We start from the raw sequence: 21,963 nt of genomic DNA, 5'->3' as shown, positions 1-21,963 counted from the left end.
TCCTATGTGTGCTCACTTTGACTATAGAGGCAGATCCGCGATCCTGCAGTGCCTATTTTGACATGTAACACCCCCCCTCATACCCAACGGTGGTTTTGTTATGCAAGGCCCTGGGTCTTTCGTTAGCACCTCGAAACCACTCCTGTGGGAACTAGACCACCATTCTAAACTAAACAGAGGAAGAAAATGCTTATTCTCTGTAACCGATCTGGTGCTCTGTTGGTTTGAAGGTTCTTCCAGTTTCTGGGCCTAAAGCGCGGTGTCCCACATCTTGTACATAAGAAATGTACCAGCATCAGGGGGGGGGGGGGGGGGGGGAAGACTCACACAGTACCCCTTCAAGTCTTACATAGAAATAGGGACATACCCCCCTCCTCCAAACCCTGCACGCACCTTTCCCAACACCCCTACACATTTTGGTAAATTACCTTTCCTCGAAACTTGCAAGAGTAATTCCCGACTTTTTCCATGGTGGGAAAGATCACAAAGGAGTTTGTCAATACCAATAAGTGTGTACATTTGTGAAGGCGTCCAAACACGTCGCTTTCAATCCCTCATAGCACCCACTTCCCACCTCTGCAGAAGATTTACTCACATGAAAAAAACTCATAGGAAACCCTTTTATAATCATAAAACAGACATATGAATTCCAAAACGTGTTCAACTCTTAAAAATAATTATTCGTGCATGTACACCACATCTACATGTTCATCTAACACATCCACTACTCAAATTAATTTCTGATTTTCACTATACTAATTCACCACCAATCTTTTTGGGTTCCGGAATCGCGTTCTACTTGCTGAAAAAGCACTTTGTCGAGGTAGTAAGCGCCATATAAATGCAATTACAATAGAATACACATGGCCCCCAAAAACAGACGCAAGTAAGGGGATAAACCAACATGCACACACTATTCAGGAAGAGTCTCTATTCTGCAGGGCTTTAAGCCTGAAGGATTCCTCAATACAGCGTGTTAAAATCATCTGGTCACATTTAAGCTCAGCGTCTCTTGCGCACCCAGGTCCAGCGATGGGACCGCAGAAAGAACCAAAAAACATTGGTGGTCTGAAGACCTCAATTTACTTTTTTACTAGGTTTCGCGGTGACCCAGGATGCACTTCCGTTTTCCACTTGGCGCACAAGTGTCTTGTAGGCGTCAGGTTGTGTTATTGGTCTGAGGACTTCATATCTTGCAGGCTTCCACAAAGACATGTGCAATTGAGAAAAAGGCTTATAGTTCTAGTACAAAAGAAATGAAAAGTAAGCCTAGAAGGCTGCTGATGCAACACATGGACAGCGATTGGTCCAATAGGCTGCGCGGATTGGTCTTCACGTTGTAAGAGCCCCTGGGACCACACTGCGTGGAAACCATCACCGAAAGAGAGGACTCCCTTCTCTACCGAACACAAGCCAACCGAAGACAGGGAATTATTGTGCAACAAAGTGAAATAGAGTGAAAGAGCAGAGTATACATCTCACCCTATATACGGTGGGTTTGCCTTTTAATGTACACACGTCCTTGTTGCCATATTACTGGTCTTTAGTAGAAAACAAGAGAAAGCAAATTGCAAGCCAAGTGTGAAGTAAGGTGTGCTTAAAAATAAAAGTACCCTCATTTGTGCAACTTGGTATATTAAAGCCCAGAGAGACAAAGGCGGAGATTTACGTCTCTGCCTGAAATCTCTTTTTACCTTTTTTTGGCTATTCACAAACGTCACCGGACGTACGGCTGGAAAGTTGGGACAGGCACACTTCTAGGACTCTCTCTGAAAACACTCCTATTCCGCTCTGTTCAAAGTGCTCCATAGGGGAGAATTCCACACAGGCCTCGTGTGAAAATGCCCATTTTCCTCACACAGAAAAGAATGTACCATGTGAGGAGAACCCTTCCTCTAGACACCCAGCAAACCTGGGGGTTATCCGTTCACCTTTCCAGTCTGGAAGGCGGGTTCCTCCATCCCTTTGAGTAAGTTTGTTAGAGTCCCGGGTGAAAGGGGCCAGGAAGGAGTTTGAAATGCCCACTGCTTACCCATGGGCGTGATTTGCTACTGTGGCAGAGCAACCCCATAAGTATTAAAAGTCTTTCCACCAACCAGGAATGCCACTGTGAATTCCTTGCAGGCAAAAAAAGTAGACTCGGTAGTAAACTTATGTTTATGGCTCATTTTACTTATATTTACGGCCACATTTGCCTTTGTGCATGGGACATATAGTAGATAAGTCAGTTTCCGATAGTAGCACCCTCCCAAATGGACTGCCCCAGCTCTTGGCCTGTACTTGCCTCCGGGCAAACGTGCATTTAAGAGTAGCTCATTCATCCATTCACACCAAGATCAGGGCCGCCATACTGTGGATTTTGCCCTCCGCGTTGTAATCTTACTTGAAGTGCAGTCATTGGTCTCGGTTTTAGGCAACGTTCCAAATACAACTTTGAAGTGACAATTAAAGCCCACGCAGTGATAGCATATAATAGCTTCCCAGAAGCAGTTGGGAGCCTGGAAAACAATGTCACTTTATGTTTTTTCTTGCACAATGTTTAAAAATAAATACAGCCGAGTACTGGCAGAGCCTCTGAGGACGCAGATCTCTACGTAAGAAGAGGTGGTCTAATTTTGGGAGGAAGCCTGTACTTACGCAGAGAGCCCGTGTTCTTGCATCATTCGCGTAGGTGATCGGAGAGTTTGCAGTTGGTTTTATTAGGGCTATATTTATGGTTTGTTTCAACAGTGCAATCTGCCCAACGGAAATGCTGATATTCTTCAGGCCAGGAAGGCGCGTTCAGATTGTATCTGCAAGCCGCGCAGGCCCATTTGTAGTTCCTGCTATGTTAGGTCAGAAGGATATTACATAGCGCTACGTCCACTCTGTCGAGTGCCACCCTGGTGCTGTTTGGGTTTTAGTTGGCTTGTGGTGGGTGGACTCAACGGGAGGATGTCCCAAGAAAGACCAGGCTGTGTTGTCCTTAACACCAACCCGCCCGAGTTTTGTGTCCACCAACCGGTTGCAATAGCGTAGGTCTTCATAAGTTTTGGGAATGTTTTTCCCCTTTTGTTGAGGCTTCAGAAGTTGTTCCTTGTCCCTGCAGTCATTGTTCAGGCGCTCTCTATCATACACCCCATCACCCAAAGGGTGGCGTCAACCGGGGAGTTATTAGCAGACATTTTCATGAGGGTGCATGGTCCCGCAGCAACAGTACTTTGTGGAACTGGAGTTAATGAAAAAGCTGTGAGCAGCACACAATGGGGCAAATTATTTATTTAAAAAAACAAAATTTACTTTTGAAAAACCTCCATCACTGGTGCTGGACATAGCCAGCTGCACCAGCCTGACCTTATGGAGGCGGGACTTCCTTTAATGACGTACATCATTTTCTGCTGCAGGCCAAGTCACAAAGCATGTTTTGTGTTTCTTTGGGTAATCGCATCTTACCGCCAACTTGCTGTTGAAGTTCCAGGAGCATAACATCTTGTCGTAGACAACATGTTTAGGAAGTTAAAGCCAGATGTGAGAAGACTTGCTCCCTAAAAAGTAGTAACCTCCACTTAATAGGTCATAAACAATTACTTCCTCTGCCAAAGGTGCCCCAGCTAATGAAGATGGCTGCTTGCCTCAACAGTGATGTGCCATCTTTTCTTTAGGGGTGAGCACAATTGCGAAGCCTTGGGGGCACCAACTTTGCATAACTGTTTTTCCAACTAAAGGTAAATGTGCGAGATGCATAAATATTTCTAGTCCGAAAGAAATGAGGGGTGCACAGGAAAATTGGGGAATTGATGGTGGTTGGCTCTTGTTCACTCCATCTGGCACGGATATTCGTCTCCCGTAGATCCAGGCCAAGCTGTATAAAGAGTTTTCCTGCACTCCCAGAACATGTCCCACCTGCTTGCAGGGTCACCCGATTGCGTGACCCTGGACAACCTGCCCCATCCCCACGCACCGCTCCAGACACCACCACCTCATACTGCGCCGCCCCAACTGGCCTTCGAAGAGCCTTCCAGAGCTCTGTTAATGCTGCAGCCCTTTCCTTACCATGTCTTACTCCATGATGTTCCACCAGCAGGAAATGGTCATTGGCATAGATTGAGAGAATCGAAAACCTACTTACTACCTGTAGGCCAGAGAGTTTAGATTTTCAACACCTGCCCATGGTCAGTTTTATTATTATTCTTTTTTGCACACAGCTAACTTTTCGAACTCCTGATGGAGCCTTTGAAACCATCAAGAAAATATATTAAAGGAAATCTGTTCAGATCAAGAAAATGTTGCTGCTCCTTTAATGCAGAGACAACCGTAATTCAATAACATGCACTATATTTACTGAAACAAATTTGAAATTTAAATAGGTTGCTAAAAGAAAAAGTCTGACAAAATAAGATTAAACTTTGCTCTGGGCTCACATGTTAGAGCCTGTTGGGGATGACACTGTTTTAGAAAGCAAACACAGAAGGAGAAAAACCATTAAATGAAACCATCAAACTGGAATTTCTAGTCTAACCAGAAAACCAGAGTAAGAAAAAGGAAATCAGTGTGGCAAACATGCTGAAAGACACCTTCAATTCTCCTCGCGCGCCGCTGGCTACTACAGAACGCTTTTCGCTTGTTAATGCTTCGGTACAACTATCTGAACAATTGTGTCTGGGCTATACAGAAGCTGTCACAATACAGTGATGGACTGAGGTTCACTTAGAACTGAAATATATGGAATTAATAATAATATAGAACTGGACACAGGATATAGACCAACTAAGCTGTAATCCACGCGGCATTCCTTTAAGAAGTACCCTGTATGTAAAATCTCAGAGGTTTTCTGCCTTTCTTAAAATGTATCATCTCCATAAGTATATAACCAAAAATGGTTTGCATTTTAATAAAAAGGCCTGCATCTAAATTGGAGTTCGATTGGGGTGCAAAATTATATATATACACATATTCACTAAAAAAACAAAGTTTACAGGGATGTTAAAAGTGAAGTTAAGATTTTACACACACAAAACCATAGAAATTCAACAGATAGAGTTCTCTCAAGTAACTATAACTCGCACCCTAAGGTAACTGTAACCTGCGCCCCCTTCAAGCACAGTTTTCTCATCAATACTTTTACAGCAAATGTTGCACTGATATTCCCAATGATGTCATAAAAGATGTCATGAGTGACGTAATATGTGGGGTATTTACCAGTGCATGGCGAGGGCACGAGTTCCAGTTACCTTAGAGCACGATTTATAGTTACTTGAGAGAACTCTAACTGCTGAATTTCTATGGTTTTGTGTGTGTAAAATCTGAATCTAACTATAAATGTACCTATACCCTTTGTTTTTTAGTGAATTTCTGTTTCATTAAATTCTATTCTCCAACTATAACGTCCCTGTAACCTTTGTTTTTTCAGTGAATTTCTATGGACTTTTTAATGCTATTTCCTAACTATAACATTACTGTAGCCTTTGTTTTTTTTAGTGAATTTCTAGGTTTTAAAGTAAAGTAATATTTAATTACCATACATTAATCCAGCCGCCGCCGTGCACAGCCAGGGGGTTCGCCGCAGGTTCTGGCCTGTGGCCAGGCCCTGTACTGAAACCCCCGCATGTAGCCAACCACACGTTACACACAGCCTTCAGCCATGTGCAGCAGAGGTTTGGCCACAGGGCCTGGCTTGGGGCCAGGACGTAGGCCAGTCCCCAAAAGGCAGCCAACACGAGAGGAGGGAAAGGGGCCCCACTCTCTGGGTCAAACACATCTCCTGGGGCTCGACACCTTTTAAAACCCAGGCGGGCTCAGCCAGTTGGTCTTTTGTGTTGTCTCAACTGAAAAATGTCTACTTGTCAGGAATCTCCTAACAAGGCTACTTTTCTGTACGTGATAGTTGCTTGACCTGTGAGCTTTGAATCACTTTTTTTTCTACACACTGCACACTCTGCTAGCCACGCCACCCTGCTTAGTCCATGGGGATTGCTAAAAACATCCAAAGAGCTCCTCCCAGTTAGAGAGGGAGCTGTAACCCTCAACATGATTAGCTGTCAGGAGAATCCCTATGATGAAGCAAGCCCCCTCAGGTGGGTGAGTGATTTAGTCCAAATAAAGGAATACTCCTCTGATATTCTAGGTTCTTTATTTGTGCTCAGTGTTAGACCCGGGTATTTCATGGTGTGAATGATTTATGAGTTGGGTGCCAATACCCGCCGGTTTTTAATCCTCCCCCGGCCCTCCTTTTGTTCGACACTCCTTGAGGACTCCATTTCACTTGCTCTCCAACAACCTTGTGTGACTTAGATTCGTCAATTCCCAGGAACCACCTACGCGAGCATCATAAGCCAAAGTCCACACTGAAAAACAAACCTGATTTTGGATGAGTGGACGGGAAAAAAGTCCCAGATTAGGCATGCGTCGCTTAAAATGAGTTATTGAAACCTAGTCATCAAAGAGACAGGGGAATAACATGAAAGAAGGGGGGCTGTGGTGTACATAAAAGATGTTGTAAGAGAAAGTAAAACATTTTTAATTCCAATTAAATATTGAAGAAACAACAGAAGCACATCATAATAGAGTTTTAAATATTAATTATCTTCACAATATACTTTACTTTTTATCTTTAGCTGAGCTCACATGTTTTGAGAAGTCAATGATGTATACTTCAGAAAGCTCGTGCCCACTACCTTTTTACTAGACATTTGTGAGCTTAGAGTGTACACTCCTCCTTTAATTCTAGTCTTGTTTCTGGACTTCCATGTCTCAACAAGGTCAGGAGTAGCCTCTGGTGCAGCAGAAGGCCACAATGGCACCATCAGTGGGACGCCACTTTTGAAATACATTTCTGTAACTGTAAGAATTCTAATCCTGTAAGAATACCAAACAACCCTTATACCATGGTACCTTCCAATAATGAGATTATTACTGACCAGAGAGGCAGGATCACCTCATAGGAATAGTGAAAAAATGATTTAGAGAAAGTGGGGAAATCCAAATGTAAGATATACTTAATCGAAAAGATATAATCAAGCGTAAAGGGCCTCAAGACATAGTCTGCCCTGTGAACTCAATAATAACTGCTCGCCTTTAAATTCTAAGCGTAAGAGTCTAAACACCTCCATGGTTGCATTGCAAAAGTATCGAACGGTCTACATAGTGTAAACTAACAGTGTAAGGGAAGCAATACTATCCAATCCTTTCTTCTGAATAAATGAGAAACTCCTTTACTAATGGCCAGCCCTCAGAAGTGTTGAAAAGGTGGAACGCTGTTGCCACTCTCTGGAAAGGTCTCTCCAGCAAACCTTGCTACTTCTAGTCAACAGAAGCATCCATCAATCCCTCTGCGGCCCTTCCAAACTCGAAGTCTCTTTTGCAGCGATATCCAAACAAGCCACCTACCCTGAAGGTCCATCAGTACTAGAGGGGCGAATAATAATGCCAACAACTAGTCAATCACCTACATGGGAATCAGTTTGTGGTGTTCCATAGATAAATGTGGCATATGCCTTCAGTCCCCGGGAAAGGCAGTAACCAGCCTGTGCAGGTCAATAAGACACCAGGTAAAAGAACTACACGTCCAACGTTGAACAGGCAGAGGGATAGAAGAGACACACACCCCATGCAGAGAGACCCCAAACTTTCACACAGGGTTTAGGTTCCAATATTCCTCCTCCCATGAACCCATCTAAAAGGAAAGACCCTATGCTGGTTATGTATCTATCTTGGTCACCAGGCTAGGGCCATTCCAAGGATACCAAGCCAAGGATGCTACCAACATCAGCAAACTCACAAAAGTAGATAAAGGTCTGCAGCAAAGCGCTAAGAAGCCATGTAATGCCATGTACTTTATAAAAACATTGTAACAACATATCATTCTCACAGGTTATAATCATGAAAAAGTAGTAACTTAACTACTTGTCTGCTTTGGAGGGATTGTGCTGAGTGCAAGAAATGAGAGGGGTCCAGCCTGATCTCAGATCTGGCAGCTATTATTCAGCCGGATTAGGGATATGTGCTGGTCACAATAACAAGCTGAATTTGTCCTGTTGTAATGTGCCAACACAAGGACACATTCGGCAGACCCTACACTTTGATCGCTTCCTGTTCGGAGCAGACTGTTCGGTCCTTTCTTATTTTCACTTCCAGCTGGGCCCAAAAATAAAAGCCTGTCTTAAAGGGCCATCAGCCCACCTCTTGGTCAGCAACATTCTTGCAGGGCGCTATCTGGAGCCTAACACCAGGATGCAAATGCAATGGAGTGAAACAAAGGGACGCAGTTTGTTATCACTACACAAGTACTTCAGAGAAACTAGGATTTAAGATAGTTTATTTACTTTATTCAAGCCCTGTATTTACAAGATACGTATGCAAAGAAAGAATGTCAGATTTATCTGTCTGTGTGAGTAATCACACAAATAACGTTTTAAGTGGCACCTACCTATTAATGTATCTATATATATATATATATATATATATATATATATATATATGGTTTTTCTTTTTTTAATAGTGCTACTCATCCCCATCACGTGCACTCATTACACAGAGACAAATCACATGCGCACATTATACTGAGACAAATCACATGCACACATTATACAGAGACAAATCACATGCACACATTATACAGAGTCAATATATCATACAAACGTGCTAATCAACTACAGGAACTGTTACTTAATTTAAAAAGGGTTACAAGGTAAAGGAGTCACTTATCGTCGTTACTAGTAGGCATTACATGTTAAGAGTGTATGGTCGGGAGAAACACAATCAGGAATTAAAAATGTAAGGCAGTGGCTGGGTTGTCTGTCAAACGTGATTAGTATCCAAAGGAAACCTTTTTAGCAACCTTGGGGGGAAAAAAGCCAGTTTGAGTAAATAAAAAAAGAAAAATTAAAAATAAGTTTTAATCCATGACTTGCAGTTTGTAAACGGCTCATTAATGCTGCTTCATGGCTCACTGTGCTATATTAGAAGTACTGCAACGTATGAATTGCAAGTAACAAAAGAATGACTGTGTGGAACGCAGTAACTCTTACATATTCCTAAAATACAAATCTGTGATCTGCATGCTACCAAGCATGCTTTGCAGCAGGCCCATAAACCGTCCCTTCTACTTTACACACCAAAACATTGACTAGACAAAACACGGATCTAACCATCAAGTGCACTAGCCAGGAGTTATCTAACCAGTCAGCAGAGTTTTCTTCACGATGGCGGGGGGAGTGCCACCCCCCCCCCCCCCCACGAGCTGCGCAGGAAAAAATAAAATGGCAATGAAAAGATTTCATTGCCATTTTATTTGTTCCCGTTGTGCACGCTGTAGCAGCACCAGCAGCCCCTATCCTAGAGACATGCTGACCGGAGCAGTGACTGGCTGGATGCTCTAAAGTGCGCATGTCACTTTGGCCAGCAATCTTGAGCCGGCAAAGTGACAAGCGGATTTTGAAGCTTTCCACCCAGCTGTCTTAGAAAGCTGGGTGGAGACCAAGCACAGGCCTCTAGGGGCTGAAGGAGCATCCAGCCAGCCCCATCCAATTCTGGCGCCGCTCTCAGGCTGGGTGCCAGCAGGAGAGCTGCTCCGGGATTGGTTAAGGGAATTGAGGAGACAGAGCAGAACACAAAGCGAGGAGGATGTCGAAGTCGTGCAGCAAGCAAGGTAAGTGATTATTTTTTCATTTTATTTACACTCACCTTGCTTGCATGCACCCACCCACTACACATTTGCCCTCCCCCACTCTTACTAATTGCCAGCCGCCGTTGTTACCGGTATCCCATGAAAATTGCTGGACACGCACAGAGCTTAGCAGCTGGTGCTTTAACCCCAAAATATATTTTAAAATGAAGCCTCTTTGTGATCAATTAAGTAAGCCAGAGCAGATTTACTATCATATTTGACCTTGATGCAGTTTATAAAAAATAAATGCATGAGTTAACTTTCAAACTCTTCCCTCGTCACTCCACCCCTTTTCCACTGACACACCTTGATCCTCAATTTATGGGTTCCAGGAGTAAAGTTTTTCCAATGCCAGCACTGACTGTGCTGTTTCACCGAAGTGTGAAATACAAAGTGATGGATGGAATTTTAGGATAAAATCATTGACAATGGCTCGGGCAACATCCCAAACCATAGTTTTTCGCTCACCGTCCCACCTCAGTTTGGACCTAGCCATATGGAATTCAGTTTTGACACAAGCAACCTGAGACCCATTTAGCTCTTAGCGCCGACTGTGAGCACAGGACCCAGGTCTTGGGCATACCCGTCCCACTCTGGGCGTCAAAAACAAAGTGATGGACGAAGTGCTTGGCTGATATTTATTCAAGCATTCCATCTATCACTTTTTTGTATACTTCGGTGCGTCACCCTAAGTGCGACCGGTGTGCCCATACATGGGCACATTAGGCACACTTTGCCACTGGAACCAAGCTATACGTTGCCAATGGCCCTAAATAGGGCGAAACTGGTGCTAGATTAGTTGTCCTCTGGTTCAGGGAGGACCTGGCCTAGAAGCCCGGGCTGGACTGTTCCCATTGGAGCAGGGTCATGACTGGTTATTATATGGATGGGTCCAAACTGAGGTGGCATGATGTGAAAAATAATAATTGACTGTGATGCGGCCGAGTAAGTACCAGTGGATGAGATTAATTCAAGCATTCTATCCATCACGGTTTTCTATACTTTAGTATGTCACCCTAAGTGAGACGGGTAAGCCCAGATATGGGCATCATGCACGAAGTGCCACTGAAACCAAGCTATATGGGGATGATAAACCCGAATTAGGGAGAAACAAATCCTAGTTTGATAGTGCTCTAGTTCAGGGAGGCCTGGCAATTCGGGCTGGACTGTTCCCATTGGAGCACGGCCAAGACTGATTTGCATATGACTGGGTCCAAACTGAGATGCCATGGTATGAAAAATAACGTTGGTTTGGCATGCGGCTCCAGAGTAATTACCAGTGGCTGAGATTATTTCAAGCATTCCATCCATCACTTTTTGTACACTTTGGTGCTACTCCAAAGTGTGGCAGTTACTTTGAGACCACCTGATACTGCACACTACAGCATACGTGAGCAGCACTACCACCGTACACTGCACACTACAGCATACGTGAGCAGCACTACCATTGTATACTGCACACTACAGCATACGTGAGCAGCACTACCACCGTACACTGCATACGTGAACAGCACTACCACCGTACACTGCATACTACAGCATACGTGAGCAGCACTACCACTGTACACTACAGCATACGTGAGCAGCACTACCATTGTATACTGCATACTACAGCATACGTGAGCAGCACTACCACTGTACACTGCACACTACAGCATACGTGAGCAGCACTACCATTGTATACTGCCCACTACAGCATACGTGAGCAGCACTACCACCGTACACTGCATACTACAGCATACGTGAGCAGCACTACCACTGTACACTGCACACTACAGCATACGTGAGCAGCACTACCATTGTATACTGCACACTACAGCATACGTGAGCAGCACTACCACCGTACACTGCATACTACAGCATACGTGAGCAGCACTACCACCGTACACTGCATACTACAGCATACGTGAGCAGCACTACCACTGTACACTACAGCATACGTGAGCAGCACTACCATTGTATACTGCACACTACAGCATACGTGAGCAGCACTACCACCGTACACTGCATACTACAGCATACGTGAGCAGCACTACCACTGTACACTGCACACTACAGCATACGTGAGCAGCACTACCATTGTATACTGCACACTACAGCATACGTGAGCAGCACTACCACCGTACACTGCATACTACAGCATACGTGAGCAGCACTACCACTGTACACTGCACACTACAGCATACGTGAGCAGCACTACCATTGTATACTGCACACTACAGCATACGTGAGCAGCACTACCACCGTACACTGCATACTACAGCATACGTGAGCAGCACTACCATTGTATACTGCACACTACAGCATACGTGAGCAGCACTACCACCGTACACTGCATACGTGCGCAGCACTTTATTTCACAATAACTTTAAAACAAGACCTGTCCAGGCCGGCCAAGCTTAGAAAACTACTCTGAACTGAACCTTGGCACGGAAGGATTATTACTCAGGTATGTAGCGAGTGACTGCAGGAAACGGCCTCAGGGCGCTTCCAGCCGAGCCACTACTCGGCCTCTCACAGCGGCGGCAGATGTGAATATTGCCTCGGCTAGAGCTGGGGGGGTAACAGAGATCCTGCAACTTGTGAAGACGTGGTAAATCACCCAGTGCAATGGAGCATTCGCTTCCCATGGGGAATATAGTCCACTTTGCTAGCGCCAAGAATCCTGTGGTGATCATGTGCGCTTTAAGTATCTCTAACAACAGAACATTCCTCCTCCCTCTACTGACTGCTGGAGGGCGGTGACATGACTGCTTGGGAGTTCTTGGTGATGTTGTAAGTGCTAAGAATGGGCAAAACTGCAGTAGCAGGCGCTATATAAAATACAAACAACCAGGTCATTTTAATATGGGGTATTTTGCATAACAGTTAGGTATGCGTATTTCAAGCAGACCTACACAGAAACGGGGAACTGGTGATGGCTCGTGAACAAAATGCATCCCACCCTGCCCCTCAAATCCAGCGCATGGCCATCAAAAAATGATATATGTATCGTTTAAACCTCAACTGAGATAATGGAGTTCGCAAACATGACAGCAACTGTAGATACGAAGGCCTCTCTGCCCGGAATGCCTCCTCCCAGCACCGAAAAGTCCCACCCTGTTGCGCAAACCTCTCCACCTAGAGGGAAGCTCACACCAGGATCACTGCCTGCACGTGCACTCCCGTTCAGCCCTGGTTGCCACCAGACTGTGCATTTTTTTACTCGTGAATACACGGAGGTAATTCTTTTGCTTACGTCACAGATTGCACGAAAAATCACGATGACCTAACCATTATATTGAGTGTTTAACTAGAAGACACGGATTCTAACCCACGAGTACCCACATCGTGTGACCCTGGGTATATGACTCCACATTTCTCCACACTGTGTGATCCTGGGTAAATTACTTTATCTTTCGGTCACGGTTGCATTAAACAAGCCGCCGGTCATTATTTATGTCATGCACAGAGTCAGACAAACCACAAAGTTGCACCGAGTATACATTCCATAAGAAATAAACAAAAACGTTACTTATGATTCAGTTACAGTTATCCAGCACGCCGCAAATTGTGTTACAAATACATTCTGGTCAACTTGTATTTTGTTTATGGTCAATAACTGGGAATTCAGTTTTACAATTCCAGAAGTTGTTTAACAAAATGCGGGTTAGTGACTTTGTTGCCTGCTTCTGAAGAAAAATACCGGAATTCTAATCCCAGCTCCTTTGGTCAGTCGCACAATCTGTGTGATCTTTACTTCATGTTGTCTCACATGACTAGTCTTTTGAAACGGGCTGACAACACGAGAACTAGGCTGCATGTGCATACAGTGTGGGCTGTTATGCTTGCTGCACAAGTCTGCTGACACAAGCTGTCACAATGAAGGCAACTGCCAGACAATACAATTCATTTTGCCATGTATTTCAGGCCTACCCAAAACACTAGCCAAACATCATTTATAATAGCGGTCATGGAACGAAAACGGACATATTCGAATTTGTAGGCGATATATAAATTCAAAAGCGGGTGCTGATAATACACTAAGGTAAAATGGGGCAGGGGCCCCGGGGGCATGTCGTATAGAACAAAACCTCGTCTTTCAATCTTGTATAGAGTTGTCATTTGGAAGTAAAGAAAAAGAAACCCCAATTTGAAATATTTGGGAACTGGGGTCTCCACTGTTCGATAAATAACATCTCAAAACCACCCAAAAATAATACTCATTTTGCCCCAAAACGGTACAATTGGAACTACAACATTCTTCTATATATACGATTCTTCTTTACAGAGCTAGTGATCAACAAGTGACACTGATCTACAAAACTACTTTAATGATGGGAATGTGCCATTACTGAACGCCAAAACTACCCACTCTCGGGCATTCCTAGAAATGCCCCTGGTTCAGAAAGCGAAGGTGCCCTCGTGGGAACCCAGCAAGTCCCTCCTTACAGAATTTAACGCAGCTGTTCGTTGGGTAAGTAAAACGTCTGAGGCCGATGTAAAAGAGTCCCTCGCTTGTTCGCCTGAAATGTCTTTCCTTTGACCCTCATTTCAATTTCCGGACTGGAGTGTCGTGGGTCCTCTTGCGGATACAAAACATGGGGAAGAAAGGAGGTATATTGCACCCCCAGGGCACCAGAGATGCATACACCACCCAATGCAAGGATTCAGCTTTAGAAGGAACAGTCATGACGCTGACGCACAACACTGCTTTATTTTTCATGCGACTTATACTGGTCTTTTTTCAGTAAGCTACTCAGCTCAATGCTTCTTTCTTAAGAAAGTTCAATTCTATTCCCAATCACGACCCCAGGTAACAAAACAAAAATAGACTACGTACATAGCACAAACACAAACATGCAGATCTCTGCCGCAGGTACATTAGTCCACTGAGCTGTCAAGTCCCACTGGGCGGCCCTTTCTTTAGCTGTCTAAACATTGGAGGTGTGAAGTTGAAAGGTTTCGGACACAGACACTGAGCCAAGCATTGCATCAATATCAAAGCCGGGAAGTCCAAGCACCCGGAAGCAGACCTGTGCTGAACGCAGCGCTATACAAAACTCACAATAACAATCTTGGAGTAGGGCTTATAACTACGAGTTTCATAAATTTATCTTATCTTACTTTTGTGAAAATGTTTAAAGTTCAAACGCTTCAAAACCATCCCTTCTAGGTGCTTTGTCGCGCCGAAAGATCTTGTCAGTTCAATGCCACGCGATAGGGGTCCGATGCCAAGTGGTGCAGTTTTATATTCTGCAGTGTGGGAAACGAGTTTAATAGTTTTGCAGAGTATCTGCCAAGTCTGCATAGCTGGGATATGGAGAAGGGGGAGGGGGGCATCCAGACTGCAGCATGACACTTGTAAACAAGAGACACCGAGATCCACAGCTGCTCAAAAAAAGTTTGTCACTGTATTCCAACCTGTCCCCTAATCCCTCACTTCCTCCACATACTCCCCGAACCCATCACGGCATTCTGGGAAATTACTCCAGTCACACACACAGCACCCCAAGCCCCCTAGATGACCCCCACGACCCCCTTTATGCTCACAGCCTCACACTTCTGGTTTTCACTCTTCACATCTCCCCTAGCGCCTTGCTGATCCACCTCCATTCTAGGTTCTCTAGGCGCCCACAGCTGGCTACCTAACTCCTCACTGCACCCCACTTCACCTCCTTCACATCTTGTCAGCACCCCTCACCTGTCCACGCACACTCTCCCACACCCTCCTCCACTACACGCCTGCATCCCTCCTGGACAACCTCTCTGCACCCCACACCTCCCTGCACCCCCCTCCTGGCGGGCTGCAGCCCTGCTGCCAACCTGAAACTGACAGGGAAATGACTTGTTACCATGTAGCTGAAAAGTGAGCAGCAGCGGATCTTGTATCAGCCCCTGAGTGGCAGAGCAGACACGGGGGAAGTTAGGGGGCAGTCCGGTGCGGGGGTACCCCTAAGGGAACAGAGAGGCTTCTTACCGGAGCGAGGAGTCCTCGGGCAGGCCTGGGGAGTCTCCAGAAAGTGCCGAATAAGTCAGAAAGGGGGAAAAAAGCAGCGTGTCAGGGAGGGTTTGTCACAAGCTTTTGAGGAGGAAAGAGCCGCCCCTCCGCCTCCCTCCCCTTCTCTATCCGAGACCTGCCAAGTCCGGCTGCTACAGCACGCGCCACCACCTGTGAAAAAACGCCCAAAAGACGAAAGCCTCCGTAAAAGATGCAAGCGGGCTAAACAATGTAAAGCAAAAGTTTATTCAGAGCATGCACTTCACCACCACATGTGTGGGCGACGAGCACAGGGAGCTCGTTGTTCCAGGTCAGGTGTGCGATTCCACCGTGCACAGTTGGATACTTGAATATCTATTTTTCTCTATTACTAAGGAAAAAGCGCAAGCACAACATGCAAATGCAAAAACGAAAGTGGCGGATAAATTACTTCCCTGATACAATACAAGTTCAGATCCTGTTTTATTTGCTTGTAAGTACATACTTTCAGACACCGAACTCAAGTTCAACAAGACCACATTTTTGATTTTTCGCTGCAATCGTTTAAAACATGCTAACCAGATATGTCTTATTTTATACTGGCTTATCATTATAACAAGCGGCGGAAGTGCATTAAAAAGTATGGGAACTGTGATGTTGCATGCAATGGGGGCGTGATCAGTGAGTGTGGGGCGGGGTCAAAGGTGTGGCTACTAAAACAAAATATTCTATAAGATTTTTTTGGTCTTTCACCTTCAGGTAACTACATATAAAATAGCGCAGCATAAATGAATAATAGACACAATTTAAGATGATCAGTGAGACACACTACATAGTACATTATGCAACCTCTATTAGTGCACTGCAGAGGTCAGTGTGTGTAGCCAGAGGGACAAAGAAGTGAGTCTTGGTTGGTACAGTGGAGAATAGTGAAGTGACTTGTGTATATTTAATCCTAAGAGTCTGTGACAGAAAGCACTGTGCATTTGTAAGTCATTATTTTAAACGTGCATTACACACAGTAAAACATAGACTGCTACAAAGTGCACTTAAAGGCTTAAGATAAAAGGTGCTTTCATAATATAGATTTTACTAATACCCAGACAGTGCGTAGTGCAATTATAGCTGCGCCTTAAAAGCATGTACTTCACAGCTCAGCCAGGAGCGGTTCCTCTGTAATGGCGTCGGAGCGTCACCCCTCCACCAGCAGATGATTAATAAAACAATAATAAAACATTGTTAATATCTTTTTATTTATCTCTCTCTGAGCTACTTACATAAGTCAGGAGGGGTGGTGCCGGGCTGAGGCAAGGAAGAGTACTGTGCACTTATAAGTGCGCATGTGTGTTTGGCCGGCCGTCTTAAGCCGGCCAAACACAAATGCACACTGATGTTTCTCCAACCCAGCTATACTGTGCAGCTGGGTTGGAGAAACCTCACAGGCTCCCAGGCACCGTCTGAGCGGCAAACAAGGCTGCTCAGACCTATCCTGGAGCTGCTGTCATGCTAGAGACCAGCGTCTGGATTGGGTGGGGAACCTGTGCCTTCAGATCCAACCCCTTCCGGGACAACAGGAGCCAGAGGAACGAGGCGACCAGCAGCTGGAGCGGAGCGGGCAGCAGGGAAGTGATTTTAAAAAAATTTTCCCAGCCTCACTTGTACCTCACTCCCGCCGCCCTACTGGTTTTGATTGGCAGCAGCCGCCACTAAGCTCAGCTTATAACTCCTGTGCACTACTAATCAAAAATAATAAATCTGTGTCATAAGAAGCTTCAGGTGATTTCATCAATTAAAGCAGATACTGGCACCCAAGCACCTTTTACATTTTTTAGATTAACCATTTGTGTACATTTAAATTTTTTCAGGCAAGCAGGCACCCTGGAAAGAAGACTTGTTTCTCGTTTTGCTGTCTGCCTGCCTTCAGTTTCAGAGCACAGGAGGCTCCCTGCCTTACACTTCCGCTGAAGCATTTAAGGTATCTGAATTAATCATCCGGGCCGGATGTTTTTTCACAAAAAGTAGGGGAACTGTTTTTCTTAAATTAAAAAAAGCATGGGCATGTAATACCCCTGTGATCCCGCCCACTTCATCCTCTGATTATCCACACTTACCAACATTTGTAAACAACAAAAAGGAAATTTAAAAACTGAAATAGTGAGAATTGTGTTTGTCCACTGACTTGAATGGGAGTGAGGACAGCATGTGTGGAGAAAGAACCAGTATTTAGTACGAAATATTCACTGATGGCATCCCGCAGCTCGGCCTGAAAGACCACATCACGTAATGCATTTTCAGGAAAGTGCCTTTGTCCACTCGACCCTCCAGAGTCTGGGATTTTTAATAGCAGCTTAACAGGGGCATGGTCAGAGAAGGTGCGGAGTAGATGAGGTATGTCAGTCATCAACAAGTAGCTCACTCAAGGATTGGGTGAGTCCCCTTAGGCACAATCAGAGCCCTGAAAAGGGTTATTGTGTTCAACAAGTTCAAAAAATGCTGCTCAGTCAATTGGATAATTCAAGTGTATTGACATGAATTTAAATTTTCAATCCATAGTCATTTAAATGAAACAAATGTTGACAGAAGGTTCTCTGTATGTCAGTACATGGCGAATACTCCCACTTGATTAAATGTTCCAATGCATTTCGGGCGGGTCGCCCTTCATCAGGGAATAATGCTGTGATTTGAAAAATATAAAGATACAATGAGGAAACCAATCGTTGTGGCATGCAGAAATTAGGTGATAGAACAACTGCATGCGTGGAAAAAACGATTTGCTTGTGAAAAAAACGCGATTAGCATTATTCATGTGCTGGTGAAAAAACCCAATTGGCATTATTCATAGGAACAGAGGATTCCAGTTGCGTGGTCCGCGTGAAGTAAACGCGATGTGAACGAGAAACGGTGAAGGCAAGGTAAAGGCATGGTAATCACGACATTGTGTTAGGATGAAATAAGTGAATAAAACCCTGTAAGCGCACAATCACACTCCTGAGCACAAAGACAATGGAGCGTGAATGTGCGAAAACGTAATACAAGTAAATGTAGTTAACAATATGGGTAACTAACCCACAAGTCAAAACGAAAGTAAAAAAAATTGTTATGGTGAAAAAAATCGTACATGGTAAAATATCATGCAAGCGCGCTGATACGCGTTACTCCAGTCGTGAAATTGATTAAGGTGCTCGGTAACCTACTAAAAGTGCCGGGATAATATGATGGTGACATGATTCAACAAGCATTGGCATAGCCAATAGGTCTCGCCTTTGGGACCTTATAAGTGTTTAGCCATGCAACAGTTGCATAACTAAATACTTATAAGGTCCCAAAAGCGAGACCTATTGGCTATGCAAAGCGGCCGTGGGGCAGCGAAAGTGAAAGTGATCGCGATCACACATCAAAGTGGCCCGCGGCCGCGAAAGTGAAAGTAATCGCTGTAAAGCATGCGCTGGGTCAGGCGAGACCTAAAAATGGGTTGAAAGAGTGAATCTTGACAAGGTACTTACGGATTTGTGTTAGCGCGAAGTGCTTAACGGCAGTGCCGGGTATCTCCGGTATACATGACAAACGCTAAAGCAGTGATGACTTCTGAGTAGGATAGAAGTAAAAGAAGGACGCATGCAGACGAAAAAAGGTGGCGGCCTGATTCACCGCCTCAGTAACATAGGAGTAGCCGCAACTGCTCTGCAATGGCTGCGCTCTTTTCTGGAGGGACGATTTTTCCAGATATTTGAAGGAGACATGAGTTCCAAACCCTTGCCTATGTTGTGTGGTGTCCCTTAATGTATATATGGCTCCTCTGGCAGCAATCGTGGCCCCTTTCGGCATCCATATGGTGACTTATGCCGATGACACCCATGACACCCAACTGGTCGTGGCGCTCAACCAAACAACGCAGCAGCCTAAGGGCCTTAACGCATGCCTAACTGCAGTCTCTTAGTGGATGGGGGCTTCTCACCTGAAGCTTAATGGGGAAAAGACCAAGATCATGATCCTGGGCAACCCCTCAAATGTGACACGAGGGACCATGTGGCCAGCATGCATGGGCCCAGTCCCAGTCCCCAAGACCGAAATAAAGAGTCTCGGCATCTGGCTAGACCAGAACCTGACATTTAAGGCGCAAGCAAGGAAGACGGTTGCCATCTGTTTTGGCCTGCTGAGAATGGCCAGAAAAGTGCTTCCTCTCCTTTTTCCCAAGCCAAGAAAATCCTAGTCCAATCACTGATACTCTCAAGGATAGACTATGGAAATGCACTTTACTTGGGAGCCCCGATCGCAGTAATCACTAAACTGCAAACGGTCCAAAACTGCGCGGCCAGACTACTGTTGGGAATGTCAAAGCGCCTTTCAGCTAAACCCACTGTTCTCTCCCTTCACTGGCTGCCAGTGAAAGAAAGAGTAATCTTTAAGGCCCTCTGTATTGCCCACAAGTCCCTGCAGGGGAACGGGCCACCATTAATCTCGACCATGATCTGCCCCTACAAAGCGAGTAGGAAACTCCGCTCGGACGAACTTCACTTGATTGAAGCCCCAAGAATTAAGAGGCCCAGAAGCGGTGGCCGACTTATTTCCCTCAACACAGCCAAACTTTGGAACGCACTGCCGCTTCGTCTCCGCAGGGAACCCAACCACCTTGTTTTCCAAAAACAACTGAAAACACTTCTGTTCCCCTAAGTCTCTTCGTCTCTGATCACTAGTCATGCCCAGCGCTGGGAGGCCTCAGGGTAGCCATGCGCTTTACAAGTGTCCTTTTCATTTAATTTCATTTCACATAAGCAAATTTCCACCTCGCTTATTGTACTGTACATGGACAAAGGGGAGCCCTAATTTTGGTTTGGGCAGTGCCCCCACGCTAGCTGCAACACCATATCCATGTCTCAGTAATTTAGTAAACTTGCTATAACCGGTCGAGGCAGAGCACCCGGGGGACCTCGGACCTAGGGATCTATGCGCGCATTCCTCAACAAATTTGTAAGTAAATTTGTGCCTGCCGAACAGTTCAGTAAGTAGCTTTTCAACAAAGACGTTGGAACGACCCATGTTAGTAGACTTGGCCACTCCCAAGGTTGTTGCAGTGTGAGCGCCCATCCCGGTCCGCGTTCTTCGCCACTGTCTGCTTAGGGAGTCATTCGACCTTCTTTAGATGCTCATGCTTCACAACGTTAGTGGCATCATCCTCCATCAACCCGGGCAGTGTGTCAAAGTGAGCATTGATTGATTTAAAACAGGCTCATAGTTCAGCCATTATATCAGCAGTACCATCACTCACCTCTGTGGGGGGGCTGTGGATAAGCTCTCCTCCATGTCAGACAGGGAGTGCTGCTGCCTCACACCTCTGGGTTGGTCAAAGGTGAGTTTCTTGTGGCGGTGGTAGCCGCGCCCATTGTGGCGGTGGTGTATAGCCGGGCCTCATGAGGCCTCAACCAATATTGAGATAGGCCAAGGCTGAGAGGCGCATGAGTCCCAAGGTCTCCCATGCACTTGCAACACACTCTGTGGCGTGCAACACCCCACACCTCAGCCAAGTGTCGGAGAGCTGTGGGGAACGGGCAACTAAGTATCGCCACAAAGCCACCGGGGCTCCAGCAGGGATAGTACAGGTAAGCCGGACAGCAGAGTTGGGCCAGGTGATGACAGAGCCTATTGACCTCCCGCCATGACCAGCTATCCAGGCAGGATCAGTGAGAACATATTCAAGGAGAGAGAGAGTTTGTCAGGCATCTTTACTCATTCAAACTTTATATCAGCAGGTCATTCCCATGAATGCATCTTTAAACGTAAATCCTTAAGATAAGCTTATTAGCTTATCTTAAGGATTTACTGCCTCCTACAGGAGGTAGGAGGCAGCCGTAGTCGGAGAGAGCGAGTGAACAGGGAGGAGGAGTCAGCTAGCTGCAGCCCAGGAAAGGGAGCAAGCATGCAGTTCCTGAGCTTAAATAAGAAAAAAATAGGGCCGTTCGTGCTTGGTGGTGGCAGCCAAACTGCTCTCACTCTGCCGCCCACCAGTGAAATGCCCAGCTGGGAGAATGGCCAGTGCCGCCCTCTTGGAGATATCTCTCTGACTTTTCTCCAGTAGCCTGGACCTGAGAGGCAAGCAGGGGCTCTTCTCTTAATAACAAAAGGAATATATTTTGATTACCGTCTCCAGTGCATTGCATTTATGCTGATCTGATCTTTAATATTGTGATCATAAATCAGTGTTTGCGCACCAATTGCTGTATGTTTTTCTACGGTCCAGTCACTTTACGCTACACGCCTTCAGCAAACAAACTATATCTATGGAATACGCAAAGGTGCAGTAATTCCTCATATGTTGGATTCCAGATTCCAGTACAAACTAATGTTTCTGACGGAAATATGTACA

General features: G+C 45.3%; 1 protein-coding gene across 4 annotated transcripts in view; it reads right to left on the bottom strand.

The window, feature by feature from the left end:
- NEK6 (NIMA related kinase 6) overlaps window positions 1-15,770 on the bottom strand; it is a 516,220-nt gene extending 500,450 nt beyond the window's left edge. Inside the window, exon 1 of one of the 4 annotated variants that reach the window (XM_085613747.1) lies at window positions 15,603-15,770. Coding sequence is in view for 1 of the 4 variants with exons in the window: in XM_085613746.1 (XP_085469872.1) it covers window positions 14,750-14,789 (40 nt within the window). In the remaining 3 variants the exon portion in view is untranslated. Of the gene's footprint in view, window positions 1-14,749; window positions 14,840-15,602 lie in introns of those variants that run through there. The other 3 variants (XM_085613749.1, XM_085613748.1, XM_085613746.1) reach the window with 3 other exon arrangements.
- Window positions 15,771-21,963: the final 6,193 nt, after the last annotated feature.

This window comes from Triturus cristatus, chromosome 1_2, assembly GCF_964204655.1.
Source record: "Triturus cristatus chromosome 1_2, aTriCri1.1, whole genome shotgun sequence".
Classification (NCBI taxonomy): domain Eukaryota; kingdom Metazoa; phylum Chordata; class Amphibia; order Caudata; family Salamandridae; genus Triturus; species Triturus cristatus.
Note: the sequence above shows the minus strand (reverse complement) of the source record. Positions and strands in the feature narration are given on the sequence as shown.